This window comes from Psittacula echo (genome assembly GCF_963264785.1).
Source record: "Psittacula echo genome assembly, chromosome: 6".
Lineage (NCBI taxonomy): Eukaryota > Metazoa > Chordata > Aves > Psittaciformes > Psittacidae > Psittacula > Psittacula echo.
This window is the reverse complement of record NC_137743.1, coordinates 65,511,665-65,531,251: the sequence shown is the minus strand read 5'-3', so window position 1 is coordinate 65,531,251 and position 19,587 is coordinate 65,511,665. Positions and strand designations below refer to the sequence as shown.

Below are 19,587 nucleotides of genomic sequence, written 5' to 3'. Positions count from 1 at the left end.
TCATCCAGACCATGTTATCTCTTATCACATCTTATTTTCTTGTAACAATAGCTGAGATAGATGGTATGATGTTTTCTCCTGCTGACCTTCATACTACTTACTTTTCACACAAAAGAAGGTAACATTTCCTCTCAGAATTTTTCCTAGTTCTCATCTGTAAAGTGCGTGAGAGATTTATCTGGTTTTGTGCATTGGGAATTGATGCACAGACTCAGTGGTTACAATATCCTTTGCATTTTGGTTTGTTTAGTTTTTTATACCTAATTTAAGATATCAAGGACTTAGAGTTTCAGAGTGCTTGGTATCACACCTTTAAAGCGCAGCTCTCATCAGCTTTGGTTACAGCAATGAGCACTTCAGGTTTTGCTTAACAGGCCCAGGTGTCTTAAATCAGAAAATTAGGAATGCTTCAGAAGCTTGAAGTGACTTCCTATCATATAATAAAAGACTGTGGTCTAGGTAGGACTGAAGTAGTGCTCCTTAGTGTGGTAAACTTTCTTCTTTCTGCTTTCATTTGCTATTGTGTTTCTGTAATACATGAGGCAGAGGCTTTCCTTCACTATTTTATCCTCATCAGTTACCCAAGAGCCACTGAACTGGAGCAAAAATTAGGACCTCTAGTTCTCAGAGACAGAGTAAGTGCCAAAGCAGTCTGATTACAGTAAGGCAAATATTAAGAACTTTGGTAACTGGAGATATAGCTGAAGTAAAGCATACTTGTCCTTTGTTACTGTGTCTCCAGGTTAGGGCACAGGGACTTGCAGCGCTGATCAAAGTGAGGAGGGGACAACTGGAAGCTGTTGAATCTTTCTCCACTTTCTTCTGCCTTCCAGGTAAACAAACTCTCTCATCTCTATACTGTTATTGTTAAACTTGATTACAGGCTTAGTTCTGCAGGTGCAATACACGGGGGGGTGTTTGGAAGCTTATTTAATGACTGTCTGTCTGCTAGTCTCAAATGTTCTGTGGCAGTTACAAAGAAAGTGCACATTTCCCGTACTCTGCTTCTTGTTCCAGGGCACAGTGATATAATTCCAGGTCAAAAGAAAGAAGTTGTAATATGTCACTAGCCAGGAGACCTTAAGAAAACTTTTTGCCACAGTGCCAGCTGCATTGTGCAATCCTGACTCTGTGATTTCTGTACTAGCCCAAGTCACATCTCAGTTTAATGTTTCTTACATTCATGTGGGCTTGGGATCCACCTTTGATCAAATCTTCTGGAAATCTGTGCTCTAGTTAAGAATATGCATTAGATGTTTGGGAGCAGTATCAACTAAGGCTCTCTTTTTCTTAGTTTGAGATTAGGTGGGGTTTTTGTTGTTTAAATCCTTGGGAAAAAATACCACCCTGGCAAATAACTCTGATTGTTATAGATACTATGAAATGTGATGTGGCTTTTATCAGAAACTTGGTGAATTTGGGGCTGGTTTATGCTTTTCTCTTCCATATGGCATAGAGTTGAAATCAATATTGGTTCTCTGTACAAGATGCAGCTCAGTTCCCTAAAATGTGACTTTCCTGTTTATGGAAACTTCTGCTTGCACTACATGTGTTTGGAAAGATTAAGTGGTGGAGTCCAAATACGCATTGCTACTTTGGACCCCCATGAAAACAAGTAAGTTTGCTCCCCTGAAGTCAGATGGAAACTGAATTGGGCTTTAGGTGATATAAATGCCTCAAGAGTAGCACCTCTAGAGAGACCTTCCTGCCATTAATAGCTTGTTGAGAAAGGAAGTCTGTAACATGCACAGATATTATTGCTTGCTGTAAAACAGAAGTTCAGTTAAAGAAATGGGACACTTTAAACTGTAGGACAGCAAAGATGGATGAAATCTGAAGAATTAACTGGTGCTGTTGGATACTTATGTTATTACCCAGGCAGAGAGAGAATCTTTAGATTTGTGTGACTGGTCATTACCAATGTTCTCTTGAAAAATGAGCATGGCTACAGGTAGGCTTTAGTATGATTAACAAAAATAATAAAAAAGCTTGTAATGGTAAAGGCATAGGATTTAATGACGAAAATTAAACATGAAATTGGGAATACAGTTTGTAATGTAAAATGCTTTCTATGTGGCAAAACCTGGGTTTATCCAAGGACAGATTTGCCACAAGATTACCGAATGCCACTGGCAATTACAGCTTCATTGGATAATGTTCTGGGCAGATCCTGAGCCTCTGTGAACTGTCCTAGCCCTGAGAAGTTCAGAAGAGACAAATTTATCTGAGCAACTATTTCTTTTAGTGAATGTATCCTCTTTTTTTTTTTTTTTTTTTTAACCATCAGCTTTGCATTGTTATTTAGTCATACATCAACCCCTGGTGTTTCTATCTGTCGGTTAAGAATTGGATGAGTTTGAACACTAAATTAGAACTGAACCCTGGTCAACAATCAAGCCTTTTAATTTTCAACTTCTGTGCTCAACATGCAACTTTAATGTGTAAGCAATGTGGCTGTGGTTATTCATTCTAATTTAAGCCTTTAAAAGCTTTTCTGATTGCTTGCTTACAGCAAAAAACAAGCAAGGAAACAATCCCATACTGTATTTTAATTAATAAGCAGAGTTCAGTAAACAACTGCATTGCCTATGTTTTTTCCCCTCTAATCTTCTATCAAATATAGTCTGCATCCTCTTAAATCTGAAGTCAACTAAAAATCCCTAGTCCTAGTTCAGTCAGAAAACAATCAGATGACATTTTAGTGAACAGGAAGCTGAGAAGGAGAGGTTTAATTACACTGTCAGGGATGATTTTGGATATAGTTATGGGAAATCATTGAGGTGTTTTGAATCTGATCTTGCAAATCTCATCTCACGGAAGTCCTATCTGATGGTATCCAACAACACAGGGTCCCTTTGGTTGAATGATGAGGTGCCACGGTAAAGTGAGAGCAGAAAATTTTAGGTTAAGTAAATGGAGACAGCATTGTCCTATGCTCCTTAGTGTATACTTAAGATAGTAATTTTTTAGTGACTGTCGTTCTTCAGGAGTGAAGCATCTGGGCTGATCAGTACATTTGTCTCTGCATGCAAATTATGTCTTTTGAGGATGAAGAATAATTGGTAGGGAGGGCTTGATCCACTGGCTCAGCACAGGCTTTCCACTCACTCTCAGTAGTGTTTCCACCATTCCTGTTTGAGAATCCCTCTTGCCCAGCATCCTGTAGGAATAGATGTGTAGAAATGGTGATGGTGAATGGGGCAGAAAAACACCTTCTTGCTGCTAGCTGTGTGGGAGTGAAACATAGGTAGGTGTTTCCCAAAGATCACCTCAAATACAGAGTGACAGAAACATACTCTCGATCCAGAGTTGCAGCTCCCAAGCGCTGTTTGCCCTGTCTGCATGTTGCTGGGGTGGAAACTGCTTTATACAATTCCCATTCTAATTAAGTACGGTCAATCTGTGTATTGGCTTTTCAGGCACCCATCTGTACAGAGCGGACCTGCTTGCTCCCCTGAGGATCCCTTCCTTCCCTCCCTATTGGCGTTGTTGGGGGATTAAAGCAGCGGCAGCCCCATACACAAACGCAGCTGGTTCCGTTTGGTCAGCCTGAGCCTTGCTGTGAAACCACGACAAGAATTCCAGTAAGTTGGCAACACTGAAACACAAAGAAAACAACAATAGGAAAAGTCCTTCCGTGCAGAAAGGAATGTTTCAAGCACTCTTCCCCTACAGTGAAAGGAGAGAGGGTGGGAGGGCGGAGAGAGATTTGAAGAGGGCAGGTCCCCCCCTCCCCCGGCAGCTCTGGATCTTGTGATGGAGAGATCTTATCCTCTCTTTGTGATTCAGAGGTGCCAGGAAGCTAATTGAATATTCTGATCTGCCCCCAGTGTTTCTTGTGGCTTGACCCCGGTGCTGTGTCGTACCACTACACCAAACAGCCCTGAACCTGCATAAATCACAACCTTGCAAAAGCCCAGGCTCCACATCTTTTCCCCCTTCTCGCCCCCACCATCATCTGTCTTTATAGATAGAAAACCTTTACAGAGAGGTTTAGGAGGATTAGTGTCCTACAGGACCTGGAGAAAAATCACAACTTACTAATAAGCAACAACATGTTCCTCCACAACTTTTCCAAGAATAATGCAGCCACCTCTACCCCTTAATTGAAATTGCAGTCCATGGCAAAAAGAAGAGTTAATGCTTTGAAATACCACTTAATCTCTGTTTTAGCATCAACAAACACCAATTGCAGTATAATCAACATAGCACGAAGCTAATGTAAACAGTATATGAAATTTATAAAGTTGGTGTCATTAAAATTAGTCTGACAAAGCTTCTTGCAAGACTAATACCATCTTTCTCCCGTGGTATGGTATGCACAGTAGTCACATGCACATCTATGTGTGCATGCATACAGAGAAAGGAACAGCTTGACATAACTAAGTTTTCAACATGGAAGACTTTCTGACTAATACAAAACAAAATCATTAATTGAATTCACACAGTTTATGCAGGGTGCTCTGATCCTGCAAGCAAAGCTCTAAAATGTTTTCCCTTTTTGCCAGTCTGCATTCCAGCCTGAAGTACTGGGATATCTTTATCTTTCCCCTGTGATACTATGCACTGTTATACCCTTGTTAGTACATACATGACTCCTGAAACGGCAGCAGTAAAATTCAGGCAGACATTTCATGTGTGCTGTGCGTGCTGTTGGAGAGTTAGAACCAGAGTAAGGTGTCTCTAGCTGGGATCTTAAGCATTCACAGCCAAAGTACTTTACGAGTCTGATTTTACCTGCTTAGTAAGTGCAGAAGTAATTTTCATCCCCACAGTTTTCCTTTTGCAATATTCATTTGAGGAATAATAATGATAAAAAAGTTTTAAGCTTTATCTTCTGTACTGGTAATATGGTGGTGTGACTTTTTCAAAGTTGTCAAAAATACTTTTTTTGTTTGGAGCGTGCCTTTGGGATGCTAAAACCTAGGACATATTTCACTTGCAGTCTGAAATTCACCTGATCAGTAGATCAAAATGTGCCGTGTTGCACCAATGGACTCTGATATACAGCCTGCAAAGTGCAGGCGCTTAGAAGCATCTTGCCTGTCCTGCAAAGTGTGGAAGGAGGGGCAGCGGCAGCCTGTGGCTGCAGGGCCTGGAGCGGTGCCTGATTCTCTCATGCTAGTTCCGGGGCCGCCGGGTATAAAGAGCTTTATGCAATGTCTGGAGGGTGGGAGTTTATAGAAAACGCGATGTCTCAACAGGCGAACACGCCTTTCTTCTGCAACTAGCGGGATAGGAAAAAGACACCAGGCTCCCTGTGCTGCTGCTGTGCAGATCAGCACCCCGGAGCTGAGGAGCAAGCTTTGAGGAAGCTGGAGCATCCCAGCCCAGATGGGAACTCACCATCGGATGGATGGAAGAGCAGTAACTGCTTGCAAACTGCTCATACTATTCACTGCATGCATAATGCAGAGCAGTTGCCAAGGTAAGCGCTATGCTGCAGCCTCTCCGGAATGGGACTTGCACCGCAAGGAGCACATCCCTGCCCTGGGGCCTTCTGTGAGAAAGACCAAAGTGCCTGAGAGCAGAGGGTTAGCGGGAGACGGTGCAGGAGTTCTTTCAGATAGGGAAGACAGTTGGCCCTTTCCTTTCCAGAGTTATTTGATGGAGTTGGTATCTGTTGTGGAAAAGAAAGTAGCGCCTTAAAAAACACTACAAACACCCCTGGCTCTTTAGATTCACTTCACCTTGGTTTTAAATTATTCCAGGATGTTTTTTCCTGATTGCTTTTCTGGTTTGTACAAACTTTTATTTCCTGGTTGTATAAAACTGCAACATGCAAATGTTGCTAGAATTGGAGGGAGAGCTCAGACTTGCAACTCCGTGCTCCACACTGAGTTGTACAGAGATGCAGGAGGGCATCTTTCCCTGCACTGATTACTGTCCGTGGGTAAGGTGAGGGAAAAGAATAACCCCGAAGCTTTTGCATTTTTTTCCTTGTGATCTTTGTGCCCTTCTTGCTACAGAAGTGCGGGTGGTTTTGCAGAGCAGAGTTCACCTGCGTTCCAAGAGCAGGTTTGGTGACCACTGAAGTTGTACCTGGCGTTGTTTTTGAGGAGCGGCAGGGTGCACGTACACAGGTTGTGCGGGGGGGTGTGATGGGTGGACAGGCTTGCGTGCGTGTGGTATCTGCTGCCCCTTGTAGCAGGCTGCCGGCGCGGAGCAGATGCATAGTCTGGAGCACAATAAGCTCCCCTTAGCCGCTCTCCCGGGCAGACTGGGAGTCGGGAGAACTTTTCCTCCGGGCTTTGCCGTTGCCGGGCGACGCGGGGGCGCACGTGACGGGCCGGCCGGCTCGCCGCGCCGCTCCACCGCCACCAGCCGGGGACTGGGTGGCCGGGCCGCGGTCCCCTCCCGCCCGTGGCTGCGGCTAGCCTCTGCCCGGGTCTCCTCTGAACGCGGTGCAGCTGCCCTGCGGTGGGAATGAAGCCTGGCTTCTCGGAGCAAGAGTGGCAGAAGTTCATTTCCTTGGTCCCGCGTATTGACCCGGCAGCCTTACTGGTTGTGTGTCTGTCTGTGCATTACGTGTGCGTTCAAATTGTTAATCTGCTTTCTTTGCTCAACTCTTAGTTTAAGCTCCTTAGACAGAATCAAGTAAGTAATTCTATAGCAACTGCTGCTAGCAGCTCCCACTTGTGAGCAGAGAAACAGGAGATAGCTAATGTGCAGCAGGAGACCTGCAAAAGCTTCTAGCCAAGGAGGTCACACTGGGCAGAGTTAATCCTATGCACTATTATTTTATCTTGGACAGAATGGAAGCTGCAGTTTATTTCTTTGCTCTACAGCCATTTTTGACTGTTCAGGATGTGCCTGGTAAATGGCATGCCAGGATAAGCAGAGAGAAGCTTTCAACTAGCATCGGTAGGCAGTGGAAGTGCAGAAGTTTTTAACTTTGATGGTGTGTTGTGTCTTGCCTCCCCCGCCTTCAGGGTAGAATAACTGCAAATGAAACAGTATAGTTTAGTAATGGGTAACAGATACTAGTAAAATCTCAGGGGAGCAATCTTGGCCATGCTCTGATTATTATTGTGAAATATTTGATATTCTTAGGTTCCAGCTCCTTGAATGTTGAGATCGTGTCAGACTCTCATTAAAAAAAAATAAATAATGAAAGCAATTCCAAGGCTTAGAAGGAAAATGGTGAAAATCATATTATCTTGCCTAAGTCTCAGTGTTTTCGGAGGTGCTTCTGTGACTTTTTAGGAACCTGAGTGTTCCTCATGTAAACTGGCTATTCCTAGAAGTTGTTTCACCTGAGCACTTGCTCAAATGATAGTATCACAATTTTTCCTTGATTTATCTAATTCCGGATTTACTGGAATTAAACACACCTCTTATGAACTGAATAAAAATACAATTGCTGGCAGTACAGAGCGTGGTTCTGCAACCTTTACTCTATAAGCCTTGCTGCCTGTGGGGTAACTGTTGAGAGAAAAAATTGCAGCTGGAATAGAAAAAGCTACCTCAGTGAAGATGGTGTCAAGAAGGAGCATCACGGGACTAAGGTTAATGTTTGTTTTGAGGAATCTCAAAGTGCTTCATGCTCATAGTCATAAACTGGAGCCACTGGATGGATATTTTACTCTCAGCAGTTTAGCAGAGGGCAAATGGGATCAGTAGGGCAACTTTGCATTTGAACAATGAGCTCTTTAATGTTACTGCAGAGCATACCAGATCTACACACTCAAGCAATATTCCACATAGTATCTGTTATTAGGCTCACCTTATCTATCATGGAAGGCCTGCTATACTTTTTTTGATGAGGATTTAGTAGCTGAAAGTGCTTGGGTTTTTTTTCTGTTCTTAATATTTCAGCACCAGAGGAACTGTTAGTTTAGTTTCTTTATAAAACAGTTCATATATATAAAATAATATATAAATCATCTATAAAAACTGCTTTTCTTTACACCAAAAAGAAACTCTTCTTTCTAGACATAAAACATTAAGAACATTTTTCACCAATCTACTATAGTTAATATTTCTGTAACCTGTATATTTCAAACCACTTAGATTTCCTTTGTTGCTTTTTGGTGTCCCTTAGGTCCTGATGACCTACTTTCAACAGAGATGCTGTAAATCTTCCAGAAAATAAATGTATGTTAGTATCAGAATAATATAAATTATTTAATAAATTACATTTGCATTGATTTTTTCTTTTTTTGCCACCAATTCTGTTAAATTAGTACAAAATTAGTAAATTAGTTAGAAAACAGTGCTGGCATCAGGCTTGCATGTACTTACACTGAAGTTCTGGCTTTGCTGCTATTTATTGCAAAATACCAACTTGCTATGTGCAGGCCAGGTTTTCATTTTATTGTGTAGTTTTACAAAGTTTAAACTGTTGTCTGCCTCACCCCTTGTTCCGGTGGGTACTTCTGAGGATCTTTTTCTTTAGTGTGTTTCATGTATGGAATCAAAGATGACAAATTCACATTGCTATGAATTATATGAGATCAATGATTGCTTAGCCAGGCTGCATATTTTCCTTACTGATAATCATAATATTCGTGTATCACTGTGAATGGTCTTTTTCTCTACATATATGCTAATTGTTTTAATTTCTGGATTCTGTATTGAGCTAAAAGGCCTGAAGATCACAGCTGGGTTGACTTCTAGTGTTTTTTTTCCTCCTCTTTTCAATAACTCATAGTTTAGTGATATTTTTCGAAAGTTTCTGTGGTTGAGCTCAAGATCAGAAGATTTTTTTTTTTTATTTAATTTTTTTTTTTTAAGGGAAGCTGTTTATTCTTTATGTATCTTGGCAAAATTTGTGCAAAAACTTTGCTGTAGCATAAAAATTAGTGCATTGAATTTGATTTACATCAAATAATTTACATCATTTTAAATCTCTTTAATGATAAATCATCAGCTTAAATGTGTTCCAAGCCAGTATGACTAAAATTTGTTACCACTATAAGGTCTTTATTAGTCTGAGAATGGAGGCTATTCTAAAAATGAATGTATACAGTGTGATACTATATCTCAGAAATCACAATGAACATTTGCATGAAGTGAGGCCAGTAATAAATAGGTATGGTAAGACCAAGTATAGAAAAACTATAGTGGCTCTTTCCAGAACAGTGTGGAAAAACAAGCTTTTCCATCAAGCATTGTAATAGCTCAATCTCCAAATTAATGATTCAGTATTTTTTAGGCATTGCCTTCACTCAAATCTGTTTAATCTGTCTACAGGATGATGTATGGTGACATTGCCATAGGCGACAGGCCAGAGTCAGTATTCATACAACCTCATACGGCGCTGCGCACATGTAAATGACAGAAGCCTGTCTGTAAGATTACACCCCTGTCAAGACCTAGTGTTTGAAGACCTTGAGTGAGACTCTTCTTGGGCACTGAGGATTTGGGAGTAACGAGAAGGGAGAAAGGATAGCAAAGCTAGCGAATATACCAATGCAATCCTGACATACAATTTTATAGGTATTGTGCATGACCTGTGAGCTGCAGTGTTCATAGTCCTGCACTAGTATAATTTTCTTGGTTTCTCTTGGAGACGTACTCACGCAAAATCAAGAGCAAAATCCCACTGCGTGTCCATCTAACTGGCTCTGAACTAGTTTATTTCCCAAGGGCTGACAATTTGAAAGTACCTATCAGTGAAATACATTATAATCTTCTCCCATTTTAATTAATGAGTGATGTTTCTGTGCATTGACAGTATTTTTTTTCATAGTTCTTTTTAATGAGTAGCCCTCTTTTAGTACATTTCTTGAATTTTCTTAATTATTTACCCCTTTCCTGTATTGTGGTCAGCAAAGCATGTCAGGAATTTGCAGAATAATCAGCAAAAGTGAAGAATGGGCCAAACCCCAGAATTCTAGTTACAAATTGAAAGCAGTAATTGAATGACACCTGGTTAGGTTTAGGTTCTATGCCAAATGCTAGAATTACAGTAAATAATTAAGCTACAGGAATCAAGACAAATAGGCAAAGCATCTAAGGACATTTCATCTAAGATAAGTGTGTGATGTGTGTGATGCTTCTATTTTCCTGTAAGACAAACCAAAACCTTCTTTCATATATTGAGCTGATTGGAAATTTGAGCAATGAAATCCTACTTTAATCCAGATTTACTTTCCGTGTGTTTTGCAGGAAATGAGCAAAGATTCATTTGGGGGAAAGGTAGAATGCAATTTCATTAAAGCCTTTTAATTCTTTTGGGCTTCTTGGATTAACGTGAAATCAGTCACACTGTTTGAAGCCTTTCCCCCTTTATATACCTCCTTGTACTGTTAGATTATTGCTGGATCAAAGCCCAATGATGTCTTTTCTGGTGTGAATTTTGGGGTTTTTTTTGTTTGTTTTGGTTTATGCGGTTGGTTTTGGTTTGTTTGTTTGGTTGGTTTGTTTTGTTTTTTTGTTTTTTTCCTAAATATGGATACTCTTATTTTTAGTTGAGTAGTAAACAGGCACATTATAGAGGTAATTCATTTTATCTCTATGAATATTGGATCAAAAGCCATTCAGTTTTCCTAAAATACTTTTTGTGAAAACTCTCCAGATAGGCATATATGTAACTTTCAGTTGCATGTTGATAGTACAATTGCATTTTTAAGCAGGGGGTTGTAATTGCTTCTACTCTTTCAGAGCTCCACTTAAAAAGTGCTGAAATCATATAACACTTTGGATGTTTGAAAGGAAATTACACTTTGTAGAAGTTGTCATTGTTGAAAAACATTAAAGATCCCTTCTAATTAATGATCTACAGGTTGACATCTATTTAAAGGGAAGTTGGTGGTTTTCTTCTACTGTGGCTAATTAGCGATGATAATCAGATGATTTGTCAGTTTCTCTTTAATAGCTTACACTGAATGTGGCAAATAAAGGACAGAGGTGTTTTTCAAATTATTTAAAACTAAAGTGCTGCTTTATATAATTTGATAATTATACTTTATTCTTTAAGATACCTTGAGCTGTTTCTAGATGAAGGAATAACAAGGTTTTTTTCTGAGTCAACTCAGTTCAACTCCATTAATTTCAAAGAAATTATCTGAGTTGTACTGATCTAAGAGATAGAAAATAGGATTCAGTGAAGAGTAAACATTTCTTTTAATTGCTTCTTATTGTTTGAGATCCATTTGGAAGTCCACTTTCTTATTACAGTGTTAATTTTATTAACTGCTTTTGCTTCTTTAACTCAGCACACTTTTAGAACAGTTTAAGAAAATGAAGTTTAATGAGTAAGCATAGAAATCTTTAATGGAATGGATAGCCTTTAGTGAATTAAAAGCCATAAGCTTTTACTGTTGGTTTCGAGGCTTTTAATGTTGTCTTTGTTTTGCAATACTTAAAGTGGATTAGAGATCTAAGGATCACTGTTACAAATTTTATTTTGGATTAATGAGATGACATATAAGGGTTGACTGAAATTGTTCTACTTTTATGACCTCTTCTGTTTTATGCTTTTGACATGAATAAGTCGCCTTTGTTTTACAATCAAGAAGCCAGATCTTCAGCAAAAGGACACTGTTTACATCACCAGTGTGTCTGCCCAATTATTTTCTTGCACAAGCAGGTCATGATACTACACCCTGCTGAGTCGAGTCAAAGGGTGGGGGTCCGTTCCAACAGGGACTTGCTTTGACGGAGTTTGCAGGCTCATGCTTTTGTGGAGCAAGAAGGATGAGGGTTTTAGTTGTGTTTTGTGACATCTCTTAAAAAAAAAAAAAGTCATAGTCCACAAAATATCGCAGGAACTCTTACATTCAGTGATATATTTAGAATCTAGGTAATGTTTTTTATCTTCAGAAACCATTAGCTAAATTATCAACTCAGATAAACGTACCACAGAGTTTAGTTTAGTTTGGGGAAATATAGGACTTGCAGAACTGGAGTATATACCCATATCAATAATTCTCCCCAGGTTTGCCCAGAAGAAGGAGGCTTATTATGTAAAGTTCATATCACTCAACACCAGTGGGAAACATTTCAATCTGATCAAGCCCTTGTCATACCTTGTAATCTAAGGGTATAGCTTCATGAGCCAGGTGAACAGGTTGCTGCTCCTGGAAGCAGAAAGCTTCACTCTCCATCCCTCTCTGCTCCAGTGTCCCATTACCATGTTGCTGCTAGCTGTGAGATCTTGCTGCTTGCTTTGTGCTAGCACCACTGCTCGTTGGACTTCTCTGTGACCTGCTTTCAGTTACAAACCTGGAGGAAAGCTAAACCAGGACTATGGAATTAGATGGTTTCTTGGTGGCCTGGTGATTTTGAGTAGCATACAGAAAGGCCTGGCAGATACCAGAATTTGGGAAAAACAGTGAACTTTGGCATCAAGTGGTAGAAGGAGGGGAGTTGGAAAGAGAAAGAGCCCCATTTTTCCTATGGTAAATCAATGGGTTGGCTCAGCTGGCCATGCAGCCACTGCTTAATGCTACTGTTAAGAGCACATAGGAAACGCTTGGCTAGCGTGCTACTTATAAGAGTGGTCCCATCAGGGCTACAGAGAAGCAGTGTTAGCACTGCGGGAAACCCTTTTGTAAAGTTGTCTGGTGTAAACAGATGGCTTCACTTGAACGGGACTGCTCACGTGTTCACATTTGAGCAGGATTGTAGGGCTGTTCTCAACCTGCAATGCAATAAATGAGTTGGATGATAACCAAGCTCCTGGAATCCTGCTGCAGTTTTTGTTGGCCTTCTAGCTGTGTTAATAAAAATAGCTTTTACTACTGTGAGGTCTAATAGGTTTTGAACTATTTCATGTGAAACAAATGGGCTCCAGTTTATGTCTGAAATGAATGACAAATTTTGTGGTGTCCTCTATGAATATACGAGCTGTTTTTAATAGCTTTGCAGTTTTTACTTTCTATAGGAAGTCAAACACAGAATGCACTTTAAAGCCTCACTGAAAATTAGTATTTTTCCTAGTACTCCTTAATATAGCAAAGTGCTATAATTCCTTTTGTTACCTCTGCAGTACATAAAAGGTATTTACTGAAGTGATTAAACTGCATCTACTTTAGTTGTTAATCTGAGCCTTGATAAATTTCTGTTGGCTGAACCAAAAGTAAATCTGAATAGAGCATCAGATATAGCTCAGTTGTGGTTGGTCCTATTACTTGGGCAAGCTGGCCATCTGCTTCACCAGGAGCTCTGCTTGGGTAAAGAGAGCTACAAGGACAATTGGGCTCCTTTGGCACTCGCAGAAGTGATATCCTGTCATGGAATTTGTGTTCTAAATCTTGGCAATTGAAAAAAAAACCAAACCAACAAACAACCCACCATTATTTAACAGTGGAAATGCAATAATGCTGCTATTGCTAGATTTTGAGTTCTAAAGGTTTATTAAGCCTGCCATAGAATGCATTATACAATGGTTATCTTACAGGGGAAATAGAAAAAATAATGAAGCATTTGAGCTGAAATTTAAATCCTTTGGAAGTTTGGATGTCTCTTCTATTTGTTTGAGGAAGCAAAAAGCTAAAAGACAAATAATTGAATTCCATAAAATAATGACTAGCAAAATCTAAATGAACTAAGAGTGTGGTAAAAGCTCTAACTTGAAGTACTTTATCCACTGAAACTTTATCACTTGCTAATGAAACAATTCCTACCTGGAAAAGACACTTCAGCAATTGTTTGCTTTACTTTTAAACTTGTTGCTCTATTGAGCTTTTTCTAATAGGGGTCAAGAATTCTCAGAGACTTAAATCCCAAGAAATTTCATAATGTAGTAGAGAGAGATGCAGGTTATCACCCTGTCAAGAAGAAATCTCAGTCATTACACGTTCCATATATAGATACTAACATTGTGGCCACCAATGTGCCAGGTGTGGCTATAGACTTCTTCCTGGAAGGCATTTTGAAAGACTGATAGAAACTGTTGCTATGAGAAAGGCATTACAATTTAAAAGTTGCAAGGTTGCAGACAAATGCCTGCAATTCTGTGCGGATTGTTATGAATATGTTGTGTGCTACCGCTGTGAAACTTGGGAGTCAATGTGTGCTTTATCTGTGGTTTTGTCCACTTGCTTTTGGATCTAAGTACATAAGTATGCAGGACTTGTACACTCTTGTGTTTCCAAGGATGCAGCAAGTGTAGGGCTTATCCAGCTTCACTATTGTGCCTGGAATGCTGCTAGCTAATGTAATTTAAAGAGTTACTTAAAATATTGTGCCTAACAGCCACCAATGAAGGGAAGTAGCAGCAGTATCAAGTACCCTTAAAAAAATCCTAAGGGCTGAGTAAATCTGACAGTTGTAGAGTTTGGCTGGTTAGGGGGCATCTAAGTTAAATGCTTGCATTGGGGCTGGAAGGAAGGGTAATGTTTCAGTGGCAGATGATATTTCTTGTATTTATTCTCTTCCAGTGAATTCGAGAACTTTGTCTTTTTAGTTTGACACACTCATTAGTATTACTGTTTGGGTAAGAATTTTTTTAAAGATTATTTTTTTAAACTGAAAACTGTAAAGAAAATATGCTACGTTTTTAAAAACGGAAGAGCCAAAGGACGATTTAATTCTTATTGCTCATTTTCAGGTCTATTAAGATAAAGTTTATTTTTGTGTGAGCACATTGGACAATATTGTTGTTTCAGTTCAGGTGATCCTTCCTTTACTCAGGCCTGCCTTAGCACATGGGATTTCCTTTTCAATAAGCTTGATAAGGAGGGACCAGCCATAGCTATTAGCTGCAAGCTGAAATTGAGTCACTACTCTATAAGGAGGAAATGTGATGAGTGTCCAAAGAAATAGATGTAGTTCCTCATGTCATGGGCAGTATTAAGTAGCTTTAGAAAGTCTGACTAGGCATGCTAGATGCTTGTAGCGTATGAACTGTCTATTCTGTACTGACACTTCAATTTTTCTGCTTTTCTGAAAATGTTCTTCCATGTTTAGTTTGCAATAAGTAACAGTCACTATTTTTGAAGTGCAAAAGCCCTGTGAAGTTTTGGTTCACAGCTTGAATTGTCTTTTTTTTTTTTTTAATCTAGAGTCCCACTAGTTATGATGGCGCTGTTCAAGCAGTGAATTTTTTCATAGATATGGCTTCTGTGGTGAGAAAGAAATAGCTTTCACTTAGTGTGATTACTGTGTTTATTATCTGTGTAAGGGGAAGTGGTTTGTTTTTTGCACAAGTTTAATTTTTTATTTAATAACTTGTGATATAGTATTTCAGTAAGTTATGATTTGGCACTGTTAGATGTTGCATAGCAAGTTTCAATCTAGCAACAATGCATAAAAGAAATATAAAAAATTACACAATTTCACTGTAACAAACTGGATTGGAAGGCTCTTACTGAGACTGATTTCTAGTGCTACCATGACTCATCGGCTTTCAGGAGAGCATGACTGAATTGAATGCAGCTCACCATCTCAGCATGGAGTCTAATTTTGAGAACAAACATCACATTTATTTAAAAAGCAGTACAGCTCTCAGAATGAGAATAGCTTACTGAGCAGATTGTTTTATCAACTGCTACTGAATCTATCAGACCTTCTCAGTGGTGTGTACTGTACACTTTCTAAGCTGTTTAAGTGCTTTTTTAATTTTCCACATACTGCGTAGTTGTAAATACTTCCTAGACTTCAAGATTTTCGTTGTTTGGTCATATTCGCCCCTTACTGTTACCCAATTGTTATTCTACAGCAGCCTTGGGGCCATTAGAAAGGTTCATTCTTATGAAAATGCTTGAGATGCTTCCTCCTGTGAGTAACTGGAGGTGTCTTTATTTATACTGTGTTTGCTTGTTCTTCTTCCTCCTTATGTCATTTTGTCAATTAGAACACATTTGCAAATTTAATGTACCATTCATGAAAAAGAAGGATTTAGGAGAGCTCAAACATGTGTCTTCCCTAGAGCTCCACAGTGCTTGCTTTGCTTAACCAGCTAATGCAATCATGGTTCCTTTATGTGGATTGAGACACCTAATGTCAAGAAAACTGGTTGAGGTTATCCAATTTAGTGCTGAACATATGTAATGTGTCTGAAATACATTTTTATATTGTGAAGGCTAATCTTTTAGTACTTCAAAGACTGGTTCTCTTGAATTTAGCTGTGCTGATAATGTTTACTAAATACTCTAAGAAAGGAGTACACATAGTTTTTGTTGGTCTCACCTTGGAAAATACTTTATATACACTTGGGATTAAAGAAAGTGTCAAACAAAAATTATTGGCTAATTCTTAGTTATCACTGAAGGAGAAGAAATTTCACAGTGACTTAAACGGAAGAAGGAATCTGACCTGTTCAATCTAAGGAATATTTACATTGTCAGTGGAAAGGTATATCGCCTCCTATCTATTAGAATTAGCCCTTGTTTAAAAGGATTATTTCTTATTCCTGCCTTATTATAGGACTAAGAAGATAGTAAGAGTTTATTTGTTGCTTTCTAAAAAGTGTGCGAGTTGAAGAAAGGTTATAAAGGAACTTAATTTTGATTAATTTGCTTTTTTTTCCTAAGAGGTCCATATGTGGTTTATTAGAAAATGAGGGTCTTTCTCTTCATTATTACTTCAGGCTTATACTTGAAGAAAATAAAATTGAATAGGTTTTTTAAAAAAATAATTTAGAAAACATTTCTATTTTTATCAGGCTGTTTGCTTTTGTTGCTTTTTCAATGAGTAAAGCTAAAGTAAGGTAGAGAGGATGAGGATTGTGAATATCTTTAATGTTGCTAGGAGGCATTTACAGTGTCATTCCTTTGAACTTTGTGTCTGCAGGAGACTTGAACCCTTTTTTCTTTGCAGGAAAGCTTTCCTGCTTAGTTTCAGTAGATTAAAATCCTGAGTTTGTTTAATTCTTGGATTTATGTTGAGGCATTAGTAGAAATGAATCTATAGTCCTTTTATAATTGTATTAACTGAGAACAAATAGTTTAACATACAATACACTAATTTTTAGTATGTTCAAAAACCATTTTGCATGTGAGTATTATTAAAACCAGATTTGATGCTTTAGTTTTAACAATGGTTTTAGTTGACAAGCATCTGCATATGCAGGAACATGCACACACAGATCACAGAATATAATACATATTTTGCTGTCTCTGGACTTCCTTAACTACTTGGCAAGTGGTTTTGAAAGAGAAACAATAAAAATCTGCTGTTGCTGCAGTGCAACATGGTATTTCTAAGTCTATTTTGAAAGGTAAAGTTTTCACTTTTTTTCTTGAATTTTAAGGTGCTTTTTATTAAAAATCAGTGAGTAATTTAAAATGTAGCATTGGGTTCTAGTCTGACAGGCAAGATCAATTTATTACAGATTCTGATACCCATAATTCCACTGAACTCAGAATGTGGTTTACTCAGTTTCCTCTTCTGTGAGTATGGAATATCTAGCTCATTAATCTGAGAGATAGACTCTGCATATATGGGTAGACTTACAGAAAGAAACAAATAATTAAAGATTAAACTTAAGTTTACCTTCTGTTTTCATTTCTCTCACCTTCCTGATATCAGTTTTATTTATAATCCAATAATATAGGGAGTTCTACATGTGAGTGGATTTTTAGGGAGAAGGTGTAGAAGTGTCATTTTTCTGCTGTTTGGGTGAGTAAAAGCTGTTTTATTATCGATAGGTTTCTGCTATTTTTTGAGGAAGTTGTGCAAGTGGGACTTGGGAGCCAAATCTCTTAGTCCACTTCATGTCAGCGGAGAACTAGATCTGTTGCTTCAAGTTCAGTCCTTTATCATTTCCATATACCCCCACAGTGAAATAATCTGAAATAATCTGTATAATCTGTGTACCAGAAAGTTTTCTAAAATGCCTGTATCTTAGCTTGGAGTCTAGGGGGTGCATAATAAAACAATCAAATTAAGTAAATGAGGTACTTCTGCACACACATCTCATGATGTTGTTGGCATTCAGATAATAATTGTGTTTAAAAATGGAGTAGACAATTTTTGTGAAGAGCAGTGCATTGATTACTGTTAAACACACTGGAGTTAGAGGTGGAGTCTCTGGCTAGGAACCCTTCCAACACCAATTGATAAAGGCTTCCTGCGGAGGCCCCTCCATAGGAAGGATCAAGGTGCATGTGCCTTGTTTCTTGTGCTGTCTGATAATTATACCAGCAAACCTGAGTTTACCTCTCACGTATTGTGACTTCCTGGAGTGCTACTGGAGAAACAGTAGCACTCCAGATTTTGCGTTGCAAAAAACCAGGGCCATTTAGCCTTTGCTTGTTGACATAGGGCCACTCAGGTGAGTTCAAGCACCTATCATCATTTGTCCTGTAAACTGTCTAGGATATGACCTTTCTTTTCGTTAAGTGTTTTTTCAGTGCAAGGCACAATGAGTCCTTGATCAACTACTGAGTCTGTAGAAGCTGTTTTACTAATAATCTTGTTATAATATCTAATTGGATGTTAATTCAGTAAAAGAAATCCTGTACTTCCTATTCACATTGTAACTCTGTCTTGCTCTTCTGCTTCAGATTGTCCCTTGACTAGTCTCCTGTCTACCTGTCAGTCTGTATACTGAGATCTTTTAGTCATGTGAAGTGGGTGCAGACTCACATTTGTATTGTCTTTTTGTTGATATTGTCATTTTGTTGATAATGTCATATTTCTCTAATGTGGTTTAGAGAAATGTAGGTGCAAAAGATGTTCTGTGTTGCAAGGTCTTGAAAGCTGAAAATAAACCTTGTACAGCTTTCTGTAATACCTTTATATGCTTATGTGGTCGGTGTTTTTTTCATCTGAACAGTTTGTATTAAATATAAAGGAGTTTACACAGTGTAGAAGTACTGAAAGTTAAATATTGATATATGAAATCTAGCATAATTATATCAGACTATTTTTCTTTACATTTACCTACTGTAATTGCTAGCAGAATGCTACTTTTCAATATCACAGCACATTTTACAATAATATGCAAAGGTTTTTCCTAAACTGTGGATTTTACTTCTTTCCTCATTAGTGTGGGGGAACAGAGATGGAATTTCCAGAGTTTTAGCTTCCCCTCCCTGAGCATTCCAAAACTTCAGGCTGTTTGACATGCAATTAAACTAAGCAAAAATCTGACAGCAAAGTGTATGGAAGGTGATTCTCCAGGATTCTTCTACCTGCAGTGCCACTGGAGCAGGCTGTTCTGTTTGAGGGTGAATGGGAAAGAAAAGAGTACCCTGTCAGAAGGCAGAAAGGGAGAAAAGAGAGCTTATCGCTTGTTTTTCTTTTTGTAAAATGTATGTGGAAGAGGCTTGTGCAGTTTGTTTGCACTTATTTGTTGAAAAGCTGCAGATGTATTAAAGGTGGAACTCTTCAGTTGGAATAATATTACCATGAAGGATGTTACTCTTTTAAATACAAAAAAATCTGTTGAGAGAGAAGACTCCCGAAGTGTCAAGTGAGTGTAAGTTTCATTTCTGAGTGGACAGTTTGAAAGTGGTACAATCTACCCTGGGCTTAACACATTCTTCATTACTTTAAATCATTCAGGCTTAACTGGTAAAGAGGTGTTAGCAGTTCTTAAAGGTATTGTGGGCATGAGGAAGAAAGAACAAATAAGGGGTTTTGGTCTGTTCTTTGTAGTCAGAATGTCATGGTGCCTTTAATCTGTGGATCACAAATGTAATTCAAAAGATTCGTAGTCAAAGTTAGAAGAGTATGAGAGATTTCAAGGTT

The 19,587-nt window shown here is 38.7% G+C and overlaps 1 protein-coding gene across 2 annotated transcripts in view; it reads left to right on the top strand.

Annotated features, from left to right (window-relative positions):
- Positions 1-5,334: 5,334 nt before the first annotated feature.
- The window catches only part of LRP2 (LDL receptor related protein 2), a gene marked incomplete at both ends in the record, with an annotated part of 128,383 nt that continues 114,130 nt past the window's right edge, over positions 5,335-19,587 (top strand). For both annotated transcript variants that reach the window (XM_080620988.1, XM_080620987.1), the window contains one exon: positions 5,335-5,428. In XM_080620988.1, coding sequence (XP_080477114.1) covers positions 5,335-5,428 — 94 coding nt within the window. The remainder of the gene's footprint in view (positions 5,429-19,587) is intronic.